The 22882-nt window shown below is 44.1% G+C and overlaps 1 protein-coding gene across 4 annotated transcripts in view; it reads left to right on the top strand.

The window, feature by feature from the left end:
* The window catches only part of AFF2 (ALF transcription elongation factor 2), a 443889-nt gene that overhangs the window by 338520 nt on the left and 82487 nt on the right, over positions 1-22882 (top strand). For all 4 annotated transcript variants that reach the window (XM_057495313.1, XM_057495315.1, XM_057495314.1 and 1 more), the window contains 2 exons: positions 3662-3758; positions 19867-19904. In XM_057495313.1, the coding sequence (XP_057351296.1) occupies positions 3662-3758; positions 19867-19904 (135 nt within the window). The remainder of the gene's footprint in view (positions 1-3661; positions 3759-19866; positions 19905-22882) is intronic.

Genomic DNA, 22882 nt, shown 5'->3' on the forward strand with positions numbered 1-22882 from the left:
TGAGAGAGTTGAACTTCCAAGTTTTATTAACTCGTTCAAGGGAGTAAACCCATTAGAAAATCCTGTGTTTGAACTCCAGTCTGTCTGGCTCTCAAGCTCTTGCTCTTAAGCTCATGCTGCCTCAGCTAAAGGCTTCATTTTCACAGAACCTTCTGTAATGTTTCAAGCCCTCCAGTTTTTTTCCTCCTCAGAATCACCCAAGCATTCCACTTTCGGAAGTGGCAGACTTTATGGGAAGTAATCGTATGATTTTATGGTCCCAACTCACATGAGGCCCGTCACGTCTCAGTGTTCTAGGACGTCCCAGTGCAGAGAGCCCTCTCAGGCCACCAGGCCCAGCTTGAGGCTCAGAGATTCAAGAACAGAGAAGGCCCTGGGCACAATGTGCCCTTCCTTCTCCAACACCCCCACCTTCTTCTTTTTGTTCATTCCATCTCATCTGCCCCACGTTTCGTTATTTGAGCTTTTATAGGATCATCTCTTCAGGGCAAGGACTTGGTTTTGTTGACAGTTTTCTGGACTATTTTACTTCTTAATACTATAGAAGTGAGAAGTCATAGTAAAAATAAAAGCCGAGATTTTTCACACAAAGACAGACACTGTGAACTACTAGATCCTGAGCAAACATCTGAAGTCACTAAGGAGGTCTACTTTGTTCTGTTTTCATCTAATTGAAAAGTGGAAGAGCAGTTGCTGTTTTTAAGATGCCACACAGGCATACACATACCTGAGCATGATCCTCTCACTTTGGGGATCTCCAGTGTGTGACAAATTTGTCTGTGGAATTGTAACCTCCTGAAAAAACATTACCATTTCTCTGCTGAGACTACCTTAACTGCCATGGGTGTGAATGCTGCTGCTAGAATAATTAAATCCCAAATCTTTCATAATCCTATGCTTTCCCTAGAGTAATGTTCAGCATTAGTTATGGAGGAAAATGCAAACTAGTTCATGTATATTCAATAATGAAGCTTCATAGGTCAGGGAAGGAGTGGAATGGAATGAATGCCTAACACCTCCAGAGATTAAGTAATGGTAGTTTGCCTTCCTCATTACTTCCTTGACTTGTGTTTATCTGGACTTGAATATATGCATCAAATTGTCCTTTATTAACAGCCAACTCCACACCATGCTTGCTGCATGCGGGTGTGTAACGTCAATGGCTGTGTAGATCAGCTACCTATTTCTAAAACTGCAGATTGGAGGGCCTTCCATTTCCATGGTGAAATCATGTAGGGTTGATTGGAGGTAAAAATAACCCCTGGGGTCAGTCTCGATGAGGTTCTGAGACAGTAAATGACCCAAATATCAGAGTTTATGACTGGCCAGCAGTTGAATCCAAATATCTTGACTCCATAACAATGTTTTGTGGGTTTCTTTGTTGTTGCTGTCAATTTTATTTAATGGACCATCCTTGGTAAGTTTCATCCTCTAAGAAAACATTATGTCCTTCAGGTTTTGGCTGCAGACTGAGTTCTGTGTTTGTCTCTACTATTTCCTGTGTGATCACAAACAAGTACCTCTCTGAGCCTTGGTGTTTCCACCTGAAAAATGGTTAATAACACCTCCTTCATAGGGTCCAAATTACAAGCTGCTGGTCAAATACTTACCTCCTTCCCTGACACAGAAATGGATCCTCTAAATGGTAGGAATTAGTTATCATGTATTTTGCTGGACATGTTTATGTAAACTAACACATAGGAATTGCCTACCTATATTGAGACACACACAGACATATACAAACACACACATGTGGCAAATGAAGCCCTTTATCACCAGCATAGGTAGTTTTTAAGTGTTTGAGTATTATAGCTTATGAGAATGATACAGTCTTCATTTACCACAATGTATTGTAAACAATTATTTCTTCAGAGTCATAAGCCTGCAACTGCAAAAGAAATGCCAAGGTACATTTTGTTTTCTTCTGTAAGATCTTCAAATTACCCATTAGTCTCTTGAAGGAGAGTCATAAATCCTGCAAATTTCATTAATCTGAAACCAACTCTCTTAACACTTGTCCTTCCCACCAATCATCCTTTATATCCATCTTTGGGTTTCAGACCTCCATGAACACATCATTGTTTTCTATGGTTGAGCATGTGTTTTCTTTGGAGAATGTGGGGCAGCTGTGTTTTCTTTGGAGAATTACTGGATACCCAGTCTGAACTGAATCTCTTGCTAACATTTGAACATAACCTCTAGAATACCATGTTCTCCTATTTATCAAATTAGAAGCTGCCTTTTGCCTTCCATCTTCCCTGCCAGAAAACCAGACAGGTGGGAATGAGGAGATGGGCATTTTAGGACTGGCTCTAGCACTAACTGGCTGTGTGGCCTTGATCAAAGTACTTGGTTCCTTCCTCTGAATGTTTCTTCCCTTGTTTGCAAAGTGAGGGTGGTGGACTGTATCATTTGTGAGAAGACGCTGTGAAGAACGTGGAGGTGAACGAGTTGCAAACCCTGCCCACATGGGCACCGGGAGCTGGTGGAGGGGACACTCAGTGGAAAGCAGTGCTGTGAGCCCGCTAGAGCAGGGAGTGGGGCCAGCAAAAAAAGGTGTCCTTTCTGAGATGGGGGTGCTTCCTTGAAAGCTTTTGTGGAGGAGGTGGGATCTGACTCAACTCTGGAGGAAATAGGATTTCCAGAGTTGCAGAAGGGGATTCTAGCCTGGGAACTGAGCCCAGTGCTGAGTCTGGAAGCAAGAAAGAGCAAAGCATGCTTGGAAAATTGTAATCAGTCCAGAGAGCCTGAGACTGCCCCCACTTGAGACCTGGGGACAAAGTCTATAGATGTATTTAATAAATAAAAATATTAACAGAAATTGGTCTTTGAAGGCTGTGTACCTGGAATTTCAAGATAAGTCACTTTTCCTGCTGTAGCTCAAGTTTGGCCATGGAGCAGGTGGCACTAGAATTAATATCCCTGTAGAAACAAAAGGCTCTATGTGCTCGATAAACCATTTTGAAAGTGCTAGTTCATCACCAAAATTCAGGCCACTCATATTTTTCAGGTACCTTGCCTTAGGAGAGAGAGATTTCTCATCCACATCATGGGCTTACATCTCTTGGATGAAATTTTATAGGAAGAGATTGGTCATATATCAAAAGGTTAATGGCTAGCTATTTCTCACCCAGCTATTTTGTAGCCACCAGGCTGCCACAGTGCAGAGGGCAGGGACAGCGAGTGCAAGTTCACTGGGCCTTTTGCCTCTGTCATCCAGAGAGCCCCAGTGGGCCTCGACAACAGCCTCTAGAGCCAGGGGCTCATATCATGCCCCTGTTCTTTCATGGGAGGCGCAGAGCATCTTTTCCTGTAGAGATCAATGCCATGTCCCACCTCCACAGTGATTGATCAGTACATTTATTACACTTTCAGTAGTAAAAATATATAGACTCCAGTCATCTCTGGAGATGCTGAAATAGTCCTTTTTTTCCCCTTGATTTAGGGGAAGGTAGAGAGGGAAGATGTGTGCAGACGATGACATAAATATAAGAGCTCAAATACCTAATTAGCTGAAAGAATCTCGGTTCCCTCTGCACCTTTGACAGAATTGCAGCTGTCAGATTGTAGCTCCAATATTTTATCCTTGTTGCAAGATGTACCCGAGGATGATTTAGAGAGGATGCTTTCTAACGCGAACACCACTCTGCTTTTTTTCTAGGATGCTTGAGGACGACCTGAAGCTGAGCAGTGACGAAGATGACCTGGAGTCCGTGAAGACCTTGACCACTCAGTGCACTGCCACGGAGCTCTACCAGGTAGGAACAGCTTAGGGCCTGCTTTGGGACCTAAGGGGAGGGAGCAAAAGGAACTGGCATGGTTTTGCCATCCACATGCCTAACCTGTGTGCCATGTCTGGGTTTTGGAGAAAGGGAAAGAAGCAAAGACAGGCACAGGGTCCTGGACCAGGTCAAATCAGCTCCCACTTTCATGAAAGCTGCAGAGAGGAGATGCTGGACTCTTGAAAACTGCTTTCACCCCCTCCTGCCACTCCCTCCTTGCCCAACACCCATACTGGTCACCATTAAGCAGTAAGAGATCATCCTCCTCTCTCGTGGCTTCTGTATTGTCTTGGATGAGGTGTAACTTCCCTTTACTGGCTCCAGTGTGAGACTTAGAGCCCTCGCTCATTACTCAATGAGGACATAAAGGTTAGTGTGCCATCCACCTTCCCCAGGGGCACCAGTCCGGAACCCAGCTGAGCTGCAGTGCCCAGCACCTTGCAGCTTACGTGAACCTTCAGGCGAAAGGCCTTTGGCAAACCCTTGCTGCTGCCCTGTCTTCTTCCATCCTGTACCATGAGTATTTACAGCACTTATGCCCAAAGTAGATGACAGAAATGTGTTTTCAGCATTTTCAATGAGACTGGACTTCTTGATTTGAAAAGGCCAGGTTAGTTTTGAACCAGGGGAACAACAGTATAGTGTGTGGTGTCACTGAGGCTTGTGGGAAGTTACTCAGTTTCTCTGGGACAGAGAACTGTCTCACCTGGGGGTCCTCCTGGGTGTGCTTATGGCTTTACGTAAGGAACACAGAGGGACTGCCATTTTTTAAAGCCGATACCTGACCAAGTTCTTTCTATGGTGAAGTCCGCTAAGTTTTACAGCAGAAACCGGGCTGTTTTAAGGAATGCTCATGCGCATTTCAAGGTAGTTAACAAGTACAGGATTCCATAGTCACTGAGAATTTCATGAGGAGCCTGCAAGGAAAAGCATTATATGTATAAACTGCATCTTTGCAACTTTGGTGCTTTATTAAGAAGCAGTACAACTGTCCCCTGGGGGCTTACTGCACAGTGAACGCAAGCCACCCCTCTCCTACTTGAGTCATGGTCTTCGGAGCCAGTGTACCATGTGCACTTCAATTTCAACGTCCGCCATTCCCACTTTCTGCTCTTCATGCTCTGATGACAAGAGCATTGTATGGGTAAATAAAAAAAAAACAAATCCCAGGTCATTCATTTTGACAGATGCAACATTACTTTTTAACAGAAATGTTTAAAGCTGTAATCAAGAATAAGTGGAAGTAGATTTTTCACATTGACTTCCTCTCTTTTTAGCTTAAGTTTTTATTTTCTGTATTTACCCGAAGAAGTGGCATCACATCTGTTGGCATTTAGTACATTCACAAGGTTGGGCACCCATCACTGGGTCCAGAATATTTCCGTCATCCCACAAGGATATTCCACATAGGTTTAGCAGTCATCACCAGCCCCATCCCTGACAACCATCAGTCTACTTTCTGTCCCCGTGGCTATGTCAATTTCATAGAAACGAACTCATACCACATGTGGCCTTTTTTGACTGGCTTCTTTCAGTTCCCATACTGTTTTCTAGGTACATTCATTTCGTAGCATGTATCAATGCTTCATTCCTTTTTTATGGCTAAATACTATTCTGTTTCATGGATATTCTGCCTTTTGTTTGTCTATTCATCAGTTGATGAACATTTCTGTTGTGTCCACATTTTGGCTATTACAAATAGTTTTGCCAGGGGCATTTGTGTATAAGTTTTTCTTGGAACACTTGTTTTCAGTTCTTTTGGACTGAGTCTTTCAAATCTTTCCATTCTTCCACCCAGAAGGAGAATTCTATCACTTAGGAATTCTAAGTTTAACTTATCGAGAAGCCATGAAAATTGCTTTCTTTTCAGGTAAGGTAACACAGTGACATGTAGATAATATGATAGTATTCTCTTATCTTATAATTGGGACTGTCCTACCTCCAGCAACATCAAGAGGAGTGTTGAGAGCTCCTATTTATGGAGCCACCCTTGCTGTGTGCCAGACATCTGGCCAGGTGCTGTCTTATTCAAACTTCACAGCAAACCTTAATGAGAGGTTCAGGCTTCCCGTCTGAGCTATGGATTGCAGAATCATTCTATTTGTGGCAGGATGGTTGGGGAAAAACATAGAAAGACTTTATGCTATGGTTTGCAGCATAAAGAATCCTAAGAAGATGCATTTCCCATGCATGAATGAAAATGAAACACAGGATCGAGACATGTCAGTTTTTAATTTGGCATTTCAGTCCCAAGCCTCCCATAGTCAGAACAAGACCGCTCTCCATGCCCCACCAAGCACCCTCCATAGAGCTACCAGCCATGCTGAGTAGGCCATGTGCAAAAACACCAACAGAGCAAGTATGATGTGTTTAAAAGCTAAGGATTATTCCTGCAAATAGGAAAACGGAGCATGAGGTGAGAATGGGCAAATTATAATACACAAATTAAAGGCGCCAAATGGTCAGCTCTGGAGACTTAGGGTTATTAAAAAAACATTTTAAACACAAGATTTTACCTTCTATTGACTCTTTAAAATAATAGATGCACAATCCCATATAAACATGGTTTAAGTGAAAAAGTGATGGTGATTGTACCCTGAAAAAGTATCTGCTTGCATCTAGAGAAACACATTCGCCATTGCATTTTACTCTCAGTTGGGACTATTTGGGAAGCAGATATGTCCATGCTGTCTTCTCAGGTGTTGTGGCTGGGCTGGCACTGTGTAGGAGAGCTAGCGGGAGCATAGGTATGTAGTCCGATAGACACAGATTTCAATCCTGGCGCTGTCACTTACTGGGTGACCTTGAGCTAAAGATTGAAATGTCTATGAAATGGAAGTAACAATAGCACCTACTTCGTTGGGCCCTAGTGACGATTCGGTGATGAAGGAATGAATGCATGCAAACTCACGCGACACTATAGTAAGCACATAAGTGCTCGTCCCTTTACATGATCAGCAGCGTCATTGTTCCTGCCACTAATAACAATGAAATATGTCTCATATTCTTTGAGATGCTAGATACATTCCTTTCCCTTTTCTTATAAGGAATGGGATTTTAAAGAGAGCTGCTGACTTAACTACCTGGAAAATAGCCAGAATAACAACCTTGAATGAAGAATTCTGACTTGTCCTAATATGCAGTGGCTGTGTGTGCCTAGCTGTGAGGAATTGTAAGTGTTGTCCTTAAGAGCACGGTTTTCGGAACAGAGAAGCCGGGGTTTCCATCCCAACTCTATCACATACTAGCCACGTTAGATGGGAAACTCACTTACTACCTTTAAGTCTCAGATCTCTCACCAATAACCTAGGATAAACCAGTCTCCTCTAACTCACTGGAGTAGGGGGAGGATCAAATGAAGCTCATGTATAAGAAAATGCTTTGAAAACCACAAGCACTCCACAAATAGGCAGTTATCCTTCTGAATGGCCCTTTGAAACATAAACTGGAAGTCCCCTCTTTTGGATCCATTGGTAAATAGATCTTGCCTTTCATTGTGGCCTTGGTGGCCACAGAGATCTGCCAGGAACTAGCCTGAATGTCCTAACCACACCCACAAAGGCATCCGTTGGATATGAACAATTTCTTCCCCTCTGAGGCCTGACAAGTTTTAAAACAGCTAACCCAGGAAGAAAGGCCAGGTCGTGAATGACACCACACCAAGTCCTCCAGGAAAATTCCTTGTGTCTAAAGAGGAGTTTTTCTTCAAAGGACTGACATAGATGGAGGATCGAGTCCTACCTTTACATTTACTTCTTCCTTTCTCTTTCTGAGCTCTCACCCTGCCCAGGAGAAAGACCTAAAGGGTCTATTGTAATGCTATACTCACCTTGGGTTTTCTCTCAGAAGCTTCCCCTGAATGGGGAATAATCACTTGAAGTTGACACCAGATGCTGGAATGTTCCAGAACAGTGTTTTGAGTTGGATACGTATTTTGTACTTAGCGTCCACATAAACCTACGTGTTGCAATATGTTCTTTTTGTCAAAGTTGGGTATCAACAGCATGGTTGGAATGGGGGCTTCATGATGCCCCTTAGCTAGTTGGCTGCATTCTCACTTCTCAGCTGCCCCTCTCAGCATCATGGATATAAAACCCAGCCCTGGCCTGCCCCGTACAACACTTACTGAGTTGCCATTTTCAAGCCAGTCATTGAAGGCAGGCAGTAATGGGGTGAGGTGTCCCCTGGGCTTTGGCTGGAGAGTGGCATGATCCAGGAAGACAGGCTTCTTGGGAGGCCATGGGTGTGGGGTTCTCTCCCCCCCTTCCCTTCCTACCACTGCACCTTCATTTTTCCTCCTGGTCACATTTCACTTCTTGTGATTCCTGGGATTCAAAGAACCCCTGAAAATGAGGGGTTAAACCTGGAATCAATTTCCACTTACAGCTGAGAAGCAGTTATTGATGCTGTGCTTGCAGTTCAATAAAAGATCTAAAGATAGAGACCTTGTGCTTCTCTTTCAATATAAGCAGCCTAATCAGTCTCAAATGTTTTTTTAACAAAGAAATTGAATTGACAGGTTTATTAAAATTGCTGTCTTCAAAGTTTTAAGCTAGCCACAATTTGACCTATTCCAAAGGCTTCTAGAATGTGTGGTGGCCAAACTGCAAAGTTCCTTCCAGCATGTATTCATAGAACGAGGGAAGCACCTGCTTAACGTTTCCTTGAACGCTGTCATGATGTGTGATGCCTGCGGCTCTGGGCACGCAGTCAGCTGTACTCCGGTGGCAGGACAATCCGCGGTGCCTGGGTTCTGAAGCCAGGTTAGATCTGGGCATGGCTCTCTCATGCCCCAGTCATCTCAGGCTGACTTTAGAAGCAGTCTGAAGGCCGTGAAACAGACAGGTATTGTTAAGAACCACCTTTGGGCATTTTCATCCTACTAATACCATGTTGTTATTAAGGTGACTCAGACTGGAGTCTTACGTGAGTTCCTTTAGCCCTGTCAGAAGCTTGGAAAATGGGTACCATGACTGGAAGTGTTCGATCAGTGACCAGGCTCAGCCGAAGACCTCTATATAACGTGGTGTTGGTGCTTTAAAACCAGAACTGAAAATTCAAATTTGAGCACAAAGGCATTCTAATGAATTGCGTCTGAATACATTATTTTTTAATTTGCTCCGATGAACCTCATTTTATTTCACCCAGCCTTTCTCCTTTTTCTGCCTAAGGATTGCCCTGGTAGCCTTAGAAATGGGCACTCAATTCAAAGCATGTAACAGTGTGGGGGTGGGGAGGGCGGACTTCTCAATGGATGCCTGTAGCAGAGCTGCTCCTCCCACGGGTTGCCACTTACAGGGAAACGTGGTCTCCTTAGAGCGACCCACTTCAGAACCCTACGTTTTATCAGAAGATCACTAATTGCCTCACACGCAGAACAGCTTGCTTTTAGTCCAGGTTCTTGATTTTGGTTTTATATTGGGCCTGAATATTTTTGTTTGTTTTTGCTATTACTGTTGGGCCAGCTCACGGGCTAGGGTGTTATTTAGTAATAGCAAATGAGATGAGTTCCATGGTAGCAGAAGATCCGAACATTCTGGCTGCTTTGGGATGTGTTCCTTATACCTGTGATGCATGATGACCTTTCAAAACAGCGGCCAAGTTAAATTAGAGCCCACTTTTATGTTTAAAGTTCGCTAATGAAAAAGATGTGATAAATCTGACTCCTGCTATCAGCTGGCTCTTTTGAAGTTGCCGTACTCCTCCCTGCTGTAATCATGCCTATTTTGCAGCCACGGTTCCCCCTCATCATGCTGAACAAGTTGTTACCTCCCCAAGGCTTCTCTGCATTTCCATTTACTTTGTTATCAGCAGAAAGGCTGGGGAAGGCCTCTTCAGTAACGACATCAATATGGCACACACAGCGAGAGAGGTCAGCCTGGCAGAGCTATAGAAACAGCAGATGGATTAGGATGAAACCAGGTGCAAAATAACTTTGATAGAGTCTTTTAATGTAAACAGTTTATCTGTCATTGCCTTTCATTGAAATCCCCCGCAAAATGATAGAGTTTGGGCTGTTAGGACTGCAGAATGTAGCTGAAGAGAATCCATCCATTGCCATACTCTAACTCTCCAGCAATTAGAGAATGTGAGGACATTTTAATTTATTCATTAAAGACAGGAAAGTAAATAGGATAACATATAAGGTTAATAGAATAACATTGGCCTTCATATTCCCAAGATTGTGTTTCCCATTTGGCTGTATTAGCTTGGAGACTAGATTAATAAGAAACTGCTTAGGGCTTGTATGATGTGATTTTTAATATGCTCCAGGCAAGTCTGTGACTGTTTAGAAACGTGCGTGCTGAATTTTTTCATTGTAATTAGGTCTTCTACTTTTAGTACCAAATATTTTGACTGTAATCTCCATGGATTGCCTTTTTTATTATATTCTCAATAAAATGCTTAGAGCACACAGAGATGCAGAGAAGCACAATGTTTTTACATCTTGTGATTTGTCATAGCTGATGACCAGATAGATACTGGCTAATGTCCACTCCGACTGATGAATTATCCACTATGAGCATTTCCATTGCAAGGCTGAAGGGTGTTTTGCTTAGCTTAACCCTCTTTGCACAATGAACCTAAACCAGACGTTGGTGAAGGTGTGCTGCTTACCCCAAGATCCAAACAGAAACAGAGATGGGTTTGCTCTGTTATTTCAGAAACAATAGCTCTCACATAGGGCAGGGGTGACCACAACCCTCTGTTACGCAGCAAGGCGTGTCTCTGGCTCTGTGACGAGAGCGGCAGGGGGAGGAGCAGCCCCCTCTGGGGACCTGGGGATTGCTAAATTGACTTGAATTGAAGTCGCCCTTGTCTCTGCCCCTAGCAGGGAGGAGGTGGCTGGACAGCATTGGTCCTCTCTCCACTCTCCCCCCAGCGCTTGTTTGGGCCAAACATGTTCTTTTTCTTAGGCCCCTCACCACCCGAATTTGGATCCCAAATCCATGGTTGGAGCCTGGAGATTCTGGGTTGGAATCATTCGCTAAGAAACCCTGGGCCATGTGCCATGTGTACCAAAGTTTATTGGAAGTTTCCAAGTCTGGAGTTGTATCAAGGTTCTAACATATACTAGAGCAATTTGAAGATCTCCAGCAGAAGCTGGTAAATAAAACACTTTGTCAAACTGAAAATGGAAAACTCTGAAATTTATATGGTAGCTTTGAAAAATTTACTGAAGTTTGGTTTAGGGCTCAGGAATGCTTTGCTCTGACCCTCAAATATCTGCCGTCTACTGCAAAAGCTGCCAGGCAGGCTGCCAACACCCAGGGCCTTGTCCAGAATGGAAAACAGAACCTGTCTCATTCTTAAACAGCTCTATTTATTTTTTCCTATTTATGTAACAAGAGCAAAGAGGATAAGCATTGTGAGCACACAGAAGAGGTATCCAAATTTGCGAGTAGCTACCAATCCAAGATTCACCATTCAAAATTCAACTGGATGGGCAGATAAAAGCAGCAGACATCCCAAAATGTATGGACTGACATGACTCATATTTCACAGAGTACTTCATAGGAGTCTTTGAAACATTAGATGTAAACATTCATATACTTGCTGATAAATCCTTTTTTTTTTTTTGCTAATGGTGGTAGACTCAGGTGCCATATTTAGCCCTGAATATATTTTATACATATTATATATATATATATGCTAGAATTCTTGTGTGTATATCAAACTACAGACTACCATATCTTAAAATGACCACAGAGAGTCTTTACTCCAGCTGCCTAATTTTGCCAGTAATGACACAGAGGTGGGACAAAGCTAGATGGTGTTTGGTATTGTGAGATAATAGAAAATATATGTATTGGTCTCTGCCCGCAGTTCCTGGCACAGAGCCCCTAAAGCCCTTATAATTTCCTAAATGATAAGAGGTGAAGAGCTTCTTTGCTCTAATACTTGGTCTTTGACCCCGGTTGCTGACACAGGGTCCTAGATCTCTTGGCGTTTCCTGGATGCTAGCAGTGTCTTTTGTTCCAATGAGGCGACACTGGGTAGATTCCTGAACGGGGGCTACTCACCAGGAAGACCAAGCCATGATTACAAGCTTAGAACTTTCAACCCTGCCCCCTCATCCCCACTGCTCTGGAGAGGGGAGAGGGACTGGAAATTAAATTAGTAACTAGTCATGCCTATGTGAAGAAGCCTACATAAAATCCCAATAGTATGGGGTTCGGAGAGTTTCCAGGTGGGTGAACACATCCATGTTGGGAGGGTGACAAACTCCAACTCCACAGGGACAGAAGCTCCTAGACTTGGGACCCCCCACCCCACCCAAGACCTCACCCTATGTATCTTCATCAGGCTGTTCCTCTGTCTCCTTTATCATGTCCTCTAATAAACTGGTGGATGTGAGTAACTGTCTTCCTGAGATCTGTGAGCTGCTCTAGCAAATTAATCAAAGCTGAGGAGGGGGTCATGGGAGCCTCTGATTTATAGCAGATTGGTCTGACACACAGGTGACAACCAGGCCTTGTGATCTGGAGTTAGAAGGGGGGGAGTCTTACGGGACTGAGCCCTCAGCCTGTGGGATCTGATGCTGTCTCCAGGTAGATAGTGACAGAATTGAGTTAAATTGTAGGACACCCAGTTGGTGTTGCAGAAAATTGCTTGGGAGGGGAAAACCCCACACCCATCTGGTGTGAGAAGTGTGGTGAGTGTGGTAATAGGGTGAAAGTGAAGGAGAAACACAGGTGGAGGACTACTGGGTTTTCTAATGCAGACACATAGATGAAGGTGGGTGTGGCATCCTCACCCACACTGGGATGTGTTCAGAGCGTAAGCCTGCACACGCTCAAGTTGCATCATCAGTGTTTGCTCCCACGTAGGTTTCAGAATACTTTTACCATTGAATACCTACTCTTCCCATTTTCCTCTTACACAGGGTAGGGAGAGAACCTCTATTCTGTGTCGGTTATCTCCCACCAAAGGAAACATGTCATTTAGTGAGGGGTGCCCCCCCCCTTAGCACCAGAGGCAAGAGGGCTCAGATTGGCTGGAGAAAGAAAATTGAATTTTCAAATCCACAAACCCTAGGGGGACAGAGTAACTGAGTGCTACTTACTTTGGCCCTTCTAATGGGGAGAACTATTAACCCCAGCCAATATGGAGATGCTCTGCCTGGTATCACCATATTTATTCCATATTTATTCCACTTAGAGAATGATTAGTGTCAACAGATGACTCTTCTGAGTGAAGTGTGCTTCTTCACCAAAGACGGTGCATTTTTCATTGTTACAATATGCCTGACCTTTAGTTATAAACAAAACTGCCCATTGACAAATGGCTCTTGCTAAAGGATCTTGCTGTCCAGCAAAATAGCCCAGACCAAAGGGAACGAGCCTTAATGGAGCGCCTGCACCTCCAAATCCTGTTATCCCATCGTCTTCAGGCCAGACACATGAAAAACTCCAACTGGTTGCCCCGTGAGTGAAATACACATGCAGGGACGAGTAGGTTGGGCTATGAGGCTGAGACAGGAACGTGGATGTAGTCAGAGTAGGGTGAGGGCCTCCAGAAGGGGCAGGGTGAGATCTTTGCAGTCAGAGCAATGTAACTACATGCAAGGAAACCCCCCTGCTAAAACTCTATGCTAAACATAGAGCTCTAGAATCATTCTTCAGTGAAATCAGTTAATGTTCTCCAGATAAAGAAGAGTAGCACATGTTTTATTATGCTAACCATTTATAATCACGTGTAAGGTTCACTTTAGCATACTAAAAGGCCCAGGCCTATGTGCTGTCTTTCCTCCTTCAGATCTGATGAAGTGATTTTGTAAGCTGGGCAACTAATTTAGCAAGTAAGCCCAGGCATAAACAACACAGTAAAAGGCAGGAAGGATTCCACCTTAAAGATAAGATTGCATTTTAATACTCAAGAAGTTAAGACTTTAGAAATTCTTAACTTACTCTTTAGCAAACAATACCTCAGCCCACCTTGGGGGCTGAGCAGGTGGCCTTGTTTCATATGCCCCCAGACCAACATGCTGCTATCTCAGAAGTTGCTTGTGTTAAGGGACCACTTAACAAGTCCACACCCCTAAGTTTTTTCATGTTCTCGAAAAGTCCTCAGCTGCCTATAAAACCCCCTAGACAACGCACCACTACGGACTCTCTTGTCCCCTCCTGGCATGAGCCAGGAGCTCTGTCCTTTCACTTTATCTCTAAATAAAAGCCTGTACCTTGCTCTCCTACCTTGACTGTTTATGACGCTCATTCTTCGGCTCTGCAAACAAGAACCCCGGCATCAAGGCCCCTGTTCAGCTGGCATGGGCAGGGTGTCAAGTTGATAAGTAATTCAGTGAGCAGTGGGAAGCCAGAGAGGACTCTGAGAACAAGAGTGACATGACTGAAGTAGAGCCTGAAACAGGGTAAGAATAGGGAGACCAGCGGGCCATTGAAGAGGCAGTGGCCGCTGTCCAGGTAAGAGGTGGTTAGGACCAAGCTAGGCCATCGCTGCAGGAGGGGTCTGGGAGGCACAGCCTTCCGGCAGCAAGCAGATGGGAAATTCGCTGTCACACCTGGGGTGTGAACAAGCGCCTCGTGCAGGTGCCGGATGGATCCAGACGCATGTGGTCCCGCAGTTAGCTTTTCCTTCGGAGCCCTCCTTTTCCCTCCACATAGAGCTTGGGACCCTCTGGCACTCTCTCATACCCAGAGCGGCGCTCAGGCCTCCCAGAGCCCACAGTCATCCCCAATTCCTTTATTCAGTTGATGTTTATCAAGTGACTCTTAGGTGCAAGGCACAGTTCCTGCCACCTGGAACAAATTGCCTCCAGTCTCTGCCTGTCAGAATTCGATTCCTGCCCCTGTTGTGCCTAGCACAGGCCTCCTTCCTATGTACGTAGAAAACAGAGAATGAAATTAAAACAGGAGAAGCTCAGTACGCTAGGGATAGGGAACGTGTTTGTGTTCCGTGCAGCTTCAGAGTTCACATACAGGATGCTTCCTCATGGCCTTCTGGGTACCCATCCGGTGGGTGATACTTTCCTCAAGATTTCAATCCCTGGATGTACAGTCAGGAATTCAGGCAGGCATCCAGGTGTTGCAAAATGCTGAGTGACATTTTCTCCTCTTCATCTGCCATCCTGGCTGTGCATGTGTGCTGCCAGCTGAAACCCCAGCCTATAGGATATAATATAAGCCTCTTACTGTTGTGTTCATTCCAGTGAAATCTATTTAAGTGCTGTAATTAAGCAATTCATTTTTATATTTGGGCAAGTGTTCTCAGTATATGTCTCTTTAATTGATTTAACCAATTCTGTAGGTATTGATTTTAGACCATCTGAATACCCTAATGATGTGTTCATTTGTTAATAGGAGTTTCTCTTCTGAACTCAGGCAATCAATGAAATTTACCAATACATGCCTCTAGCTTGAGGTATGGCTGTGCCTCACAGGACAGCCCCATGAAAAATAAAAACAAAACAAAACACAGAAACACAAAACCAATGCAAACAATTGTTCTGTCTTGTTTCCATAATGCCTGATACCCAGTTATTTGAAATTGTCTGAATGATCAACTTTGCACTTTTTATCAAGAAATGTATGGTATAGATCTAGCTTGGGTGTATCTGCTAGGAGGATGCTGGGAAAAAGCCATGCAGGCAGGAAATATAAAAGCCATATAGAACACTGCTAATGGAGTCACATTTCATGCTTGACTGATAGCATGATCACTGATTACGGACGGACGGAGCAGCCCCTGAGTGTGTAGCCTTGTAAAATGAGTCCCACGCTGCAATGTCTGTAGGCCATCTGAGTTCTCACTTCGACTGTCTCAACAAACAGGGAGCATATCTCATTGAGTTTGTTTCCTGTAAATCTCTGGGGAGGGGCTTGGGGTAGGGGCATTGTCATAAGTCTGGGCATGACTGTTCAGGGGATGCTTCTTAAAAGTCCCCAAAACTTCTCTAATTTTTTTAAAAGACATAGTCTACATGTCTACTGGACTAGAATTAGTGAGCGATATATAATCCCTGGGACAGAATTACCTTCTTAAAGAATTTTTAAGAAGTTCAATCTGTATATAGAAGTTCCTGTAAGTTTTCTAAGTGCCTTGTATGTAGCCTTTTCTCCTTAAGAAATAATGATGTTATGCAAGCCATGGAGGATGGGGCTCCAAAGCCAGCCACTTTCTTTCCTTCCTTGCTTCTTTCTTTCCTTCTTTCTGTTTGTCATGAGAGCTCTACCTTTTATGGTTCACATAATTCAGTATGGTCCCTGAGTCATGTCAGCTGCAGTGCAGCGAAAGGATTTTCTATGTATCAGAAAGACAGGGTCCTTCTTATCTTTAGGAAGACAGATTTAATGAGTGAGCAACTCTGAGCATGTCCTTAGCCACATCATCCCTCCTGAGGAAAGAAATTTGCTGCTTAGCAGGATACCACGAGTGGTGCCATGCTGGTAATGAGAGAAGCAGCGGCTCATAAACACTCCTAGGAAAGAGAGAAGTGCCTTCTCCCTGGGCATGTAATTTTCTCAAGATGCTGTATCACCGAGGAGGCTCACCTAGGGTAACCACCTCAGGGCTTCCCGACCTCAGGGCCCAGTGTCCGTGACAAAGTGAAGAGTCCTCCTGATGGTGGGAGGTACAAGAGGCATGATGGGAGAAACTCTTCGAACCCGGTACTACTGGGATTCTATATGGGAAAGAGGGCCCTTCCTAGGCCTGCAAGTGGATGGGGGGGGTGAGTGTGTGCACATGCGCCCACGCCCCCACAGCGCCTCAGGTACCCTGATGGCCCTCCCAGCAGCAGCAGCCCCCAGGCCTGTGAGGGGGATAGGCCCTCCCTGCTGGGTTAGGCCTGTTGGGTTCGAAATACTCCTGCCGTGCAGGGAGGAACAGAGTGGCTCCGATAGTCCTCACTGGAATAACTACATGGGGTCGCTGGTCAGGAAGCCCGAAACTCCAGCCATAACAGCTGATGCTCAGATGCCTGATGGAGAAGCAGCCCCAATCCAGATGTGCTGCATCTGCCTGGCATGCTGCAGTTCCTAGAGTGCAGTCGTGGAGGTCGGCTACTCATGAACACTGTTGAAGCCAACAGGGCAGGAGCAAAGATCTTTGTTTGTCAAAGGAGGAAACTGAGGCTCAGAGGCATTAGCCACCTTGCTAGTGTCATGATGATGGCAAATGGCAAAGCTGGGAGTAGAGCCCTGGTGTCTGGATTTCTAGCTCATCACTCTCTCTGCTATAGACCACTGCCTCTCGTCACACCATATGGGAGTACAGTTCTTAACATTTTAATTTATTCGATCATCCTTTCTTATACTAGAGCTTCCTTAATGGCAAGCTAACTATCATGTTAGGGAACTGTGCCACAAAATAAGTAGAATATAGGTTTTAAAAGCATATAGATGTGACAAATCAAAGCAGCAGAGGTGTTGACTATCTAGCCTCCATTTTCCAGTCAGTTTAAATTACTTCAATGTATGTTTTTGAACACAAAATTAGCTGTAATCCCCATATGCAACCCTCCTAAAGCTTGGTGAATTACACTAGGTCATTTCATGTTGATTCCCCACCCTTTGCAGGGCAGCTCACGTTCTGGCACATGTATCTGGAACTTAGGATTGTCTTTTCATGTCCCATCATTCCAAAAGAGTTTTCTCCTTGCATATTTTGCAGACTAATTCTTATACCTTAATGGTATATATATATATATATATATATATATAGCACCCACATAATTTGCTTAACTTTTCTTTAAAGTCTCAGTTGAGTAATTCCTTATAGCATGCTTGAAACAGCATAAATTACAGTGGAAGTACGGGGCACAAATTGTGAGCTGTGTCTCTTGTCTGGTGGGGACTCCCTCAGACCAGTTAGCTTAGAGATTAAAGGCAACAAGCGCACAGGAGGATGGCATGAGCACATCTGACTAGAGCTGCCGGGATTCCGACATGATGCCCTAGTCAATGTCTGAAGAAAAGAGAACCTCTCGGCATAGATATTTTCAGTCAATAGCCAAGCAACCTAGAAAACGTTAATTTGGATTAAGTTATTTTCCTATAACAGCTGTATAAAAGGACGTATGTTTCAAAGAAACTGGCCTTGAACATGATTACATTCCTCCCCATCAGAGAAAAATAACTGGGTCTAATTTGCAGTCCCAAAACCCAGGGAAGAGAGGATGTTTTCAACAGCATGTTGCAGAATCAGAGCTAGGTTAAGCGGTTTCACTTTTGATTTGTCCTCTCCCTGTCTTCCGCCAGTGGCCTGCCCTACTAGCATAACCGGCATGCTTCAAAAGAGAGCCCCTCGAACACCAGGCCTGCTGCTCTATGATAACCTAAGTCTTCTTCGAGGACAGACTTGTTTGGATTTTAAGGGATTGGGAAAAGTGGGTTCGTGTGATTTCCACAATGACAGATCTTCAGCCCACAACCATATCTTCTTCCAAACTGGCCAGGACTGGGGGAGAAAAGGTGGTGGGAAATGCAGGCATCTGTGGATGGGGTGGATGGGCGTGGAGACCCGGTGCAGCGCCACGGGGAGGTCTCTGCCCAAGCCTCAGCTCCTCACCAACATCCTCCCAGGGACTGTTCAGCGACAGGCATTCCTTTCCCCAAAACACATGAGACATGCCTTGGGCCAGCCAGATACATATTCCTTGTTTTATTATTTTCACCTGTTACCTCATTCTCTAGCTTTCTTGCTTTTCCACCACTTGCCAAAACTCATTTTCAGGCACAGATGGTGAGAAAAGGATTTTTGCCTACCGAGCCAAAGAAAGTGCCCAAATATTAATGAGTATTTATCTAGCAACAGAACTTGAGTCTTAATAGACAAGAAGGACTTGGATTTCTACCACTGATGTCTAAACTTAGGATGTACCTCCTTTATTTTTTAAAACATGGCTTTGAAGAAGTGCATTGGGTTCAGTATGCTTAATGTTAGATTATCAATCACCTCTGTTCCACGTGGCTGCCGATGCATCCCAGTTTCCAGCACTGTTCTCTCCATCTCTAGGCCCTCACCCACCTCCAGGATTCACAGATAGAAAGGTCTCCAAGTGAGTACTTTTTAAAAGAGCCTGAAGAACGCGAGGTTGTCAAACCACTGCTCCCATGGTCTCCATCTGAAATGTTATTTCTATAGCCTGCAAAAGTCTAGGGTTTGGTTCTGATTACATAATTATGCTACAGAAGTATGAAAAAATCAGCACTAAAACCCTCCAGGTGCTTAAACAGTTTGATAGACTGTAGCCATTCTGCCATCAGCGCCCCCAGCTGTGTTGCTTAGCAACATTTTAATTCCAGAAGAATCGAAGGAGATGCAATCCCTGTGGAGAAGGAAACAGAAATAAGAGGGCTGTTGACAGATGATCTGAGTTGTTTCTTCTAATATACTGTGAAGATCACTAGCTCTTTTCATGAATGATAAATGGACTGTACACAGATCAATGGCTTCAGCAATAAACTGGAACCAGGCTCCATGTCTAAGGCAGCGCAGGCAGAGAAGGCCAGAGATTTCCTCATTTTGATGATTTGGTGTGTGTTTTCTTAAAGGTTCCACTGGAGGAAATTGATCCGAGCAGCCGGTCATCCCTTGCCCTTTTGTGATGTCTGCTAATAAAAATGATTTTAGAAATGGACACTGTGGCCTTTCTGTCACCATGCAGGTGCAGCCAGGTGTCAACTGTGAGGCAGGGGGAATGGTTCCCTATCACAAATGTCAAAATCCAAGCCTACGCCCATGGCCTTCCTTTGGCACCTACCTCCCCGCCCTTTCACAACAGCCCAAGCAGGCCCACCCTGGGGGTAAGCTTAGAGTGAAAGGTGGGGGCGGCGGATGGAGCTGTGACCCCGAGGGCCTCTGTGTATGGGCCCTGCTGAACTTGCCCGCAGCTGTGACAGTGCCCGCCTGTGCCTGTAAGCTGCTCATGGACAGGTAACCGCCTTCCCCAGGAGAGGAAAATTGCTTTTTGCGTCTGCAGCCTGCTTATCGCCAGCAGCCTGCTTTGGTTAGCTCCTTACGTTTGTGAAGAGCATTTTATATTGCTTATTGTTTTGGTAACTTGTTGCAAAGATTACGCCTGCTAATGTAGTCTAATTGCATTTTTTTCTTCTGTTTACAGGCTGTTGAAAAGGCAAAACCTAAGAATAATCCTGTGAAGTAAGTTATTTTTTTATTTGTTGGAAATTTTAATTTGAACAGTCTTCACGCATGTGGGGAAAAAAAAGTCATAAAAGAGACCTTGGATTTTGAGTTAATCTCTGTCTAAGAACAAAAACAGAACAAGCAAATAAAAAAGTACCTCCAGTGAGCAGGGACCAGCTTTTCTTTTCTCCTGTGGTCCTGATGAGAAAGTGCCTGAGTTGTGCCCAGTTGATATAAATTAATATGTGCCATCCATGAATAGCTGCCAAGTACTATTATAATCATGTTCAATGCAGAGTACTTCAAGCCTTTGGGTTTTGCACATGCTAAAAAAGATTATATTTTTTAATTGCAAACGTTGGACCTATGACAGAGATGTAAATGGCTGAAAATGTGCCAGGCGATTTCCAGCACGTGGGGAGGTTTGGCACCTCGGCATCAAGGCCTCTCTCCTCTGTTAATGAAAAGCTCATAAAAATATTTTTAATGAAAGTTTCTTCCTGGCTAACAGCGAGCGATTTTCAAGGCATTTTATGGGACACTCTTAAATTATAAACAATCAGCACAGCACTGTTTTAAATATAGTACATCTTAGACATCCTGTCTCTTCCAGAAGGGAGACTTTAAAATTAAGGATGTCTGTCTTGTCATTTGGGTTTGTGACATCTGATCGCGGGATTGTGCTGCATACCAGTCCTGCCAGCCATGTGGCCTAGGGAAGACCTGCTCTATTGGCTGGATCACTATAGGTCTGGGAATATCACATCTCTAGGAACTACATGATAATTTACATCAGCCAGCTTCCATATAGTGGGTGCCCAATGCAGAACTGGGGAGTGCATTGATTTGTAATCATTTTTGCGAGAATGGATCAGCTAATCCAGGGACAAGAAGGCTGCTTGTGTTTCATAAAAGAATTAACTTTTCCAAGTGTCCAGGGGACTGCTTAGGACACCTATAAATTCAAGCGCTAATTCATTTTTCCAAGAGGCTTCAAGTACTTTGTCCTTAAATTTCATTTTTCTCAGGCCGCAGAATGTCCCTTCTCAGGCTTCTGTCCCCTCTGAGGGCGTATGCGTAGTCTGCAGATGTATTATGCTGTAGTTGTCCTATGGGAGCATTTTGAGTAGTTGAGTTTTTGTCTAGTTGGTGGGGGTTGAAATTTCTGCAGCCTGATTTCTTTTCGTCTATGCCCGGAAGGCTTCTGTACTTGGAGCCCGTGGCAGGTGAGCCCCATGGGCTAGAGGATGGTGCTAATGAGGCTAAGGCCAGGACTTCAGTCGCTGGGTGGGCCATTAGTGCTTGTCTTTCTCCCAGTATGACTGCACCCCTCCCTCCAGCCCACCCATGTGCAGACATGAGCCCCAGGTCACAAGGGATGGGGCAAGGGTGGAGGAGTGGAAACCCAGGTCCTCACAGACACAGGCATCTCGAAGTTCAAGCCCTTCCAAGCTCCACCTTTGGCCTGGTGCCAGGCTGCATTTAATCATATTCTAATGAACTGTAATAGGGCCAGTTTTCTCTCTGCAACTTGAGAGGGCTCAACCCTACAGATAACTAGGTTTCCTTACGAGCTCTTGTTGATTCACAGTCCAGACTCTAATGTCTAGCATTTTAAGGAATATTAGAAAGAGAAAACAGGAAAGCTAAAAGAGTCAAAGCATTAATAGTTGAATATGGAGCTTTTTACTTTTAAATACATTTGAAAATCTGCTTAGTAATAAACCTAAGTCACAATCAGATGGGAGATGTTTAGAATTGTCCTCTAATTAAATCAGATGCTGTTCTCACAGGTGAGTTTGGGTGTCCTGTTGCATTTGAGCTCTTGATACGTAGCTTGCTCATCCAGCCACAACCATCCGGCCACTTTAAGAAGAGAGGCCTCTTCAAGACCTCAGTTCAGGGGCAGAAATTCCAGAGCATAGTTCACTTACAGTACCTGACAGTAGAGCAGAAGAAGAGTTTTTAAAAGTTTTGTCTATAGTGGGCTTCTTTCTATTCCTGATGTGCATTCCTGCTAGAGATTTTCAGTTATGCACAGTCCACTGGGACCCGAAATACAGGAAAAGTTCTATACGTGTTTTCTGGATGAACAAACAAGTAAACAAATTGGACACATCCCAAATACAGTCCTTCCTGGAACCTGGCCTAGAGGCATAAGACTGGTGACTCGGCAGCAGTAGAGTGTCAGATCCAAACGACTTTGTTTGTCCTTTAAAACATTGAATAGGTGTTTACTGAGCCCTTGCGTATTGTAACTGCCCAAGTCATCTCGTTTCTTATTCTTCACTCACGCCACACGTAAAATGTTCGCACACTGCTTTGGTTTATTCTAGTCACTTTGCTTCTGACCAGTTACCGGCTTGATCTTGTATGTAAGAATTAACATTTGATTGTTTGAACACACAATGGAAACTGTGTACAGTCTTGCTGGAAAAATAGAGGTCTAGAGGCATTTACAACTAAAGAATGAACACAGATTGGTGAAGATGATCATATGTGTGATTGGATGTCATCCTCTGGTACAGTTTGACACATGGTTGGGAAAAAATCAAAAGAAGAAGACTCTTCTGTGACATGTGAAAATTATATGAAATTCAAATCTCAGTGTCTAAAAAAAGGCTGGCACACAGCTACACTCATTTGTTTCCATATTGTCTGTGGCTCCTTTACTGCGGCTGTGGAAGAGTTGAGTGGTTGTGACAGACTATACAACCCACAAGCCCAGAAATATTTACTCTCTGGACCCTTACAGAAAAAGCTTGCTGACCCCCGCTCCAGATGGCAGGTAGTGAAAGTCAGAGATGTAAGCTTTTCCATGACTCTGAAAGCTAAACTATCAACCCTGTCTTTTTTTTTTTTTGTCCTTTAAAACATTAAATAGGTATTTACTGAGCCCTTGTCAGGTGTCCTGGACTTTCTGGAGCTGATGTACCGCCTAATTCTCATTCAGAGCAAAGAGACCACTCCTAATTCGCTATTTTAAAAAAATC

This window comes from Manis pentadactyla, chromosome X, assembly GCF_030020395.1.
Source record: "Manis pentadactyla isolate mManPen7 chromosome X, mManPen7.hap1, whole genome shotgun sequence".
Lineage (NCBI taxonomy): Eukaryota > Metazoa > Chordata > Mammalia > Pholidota > Manidae > Manis > Manis pentadactyla.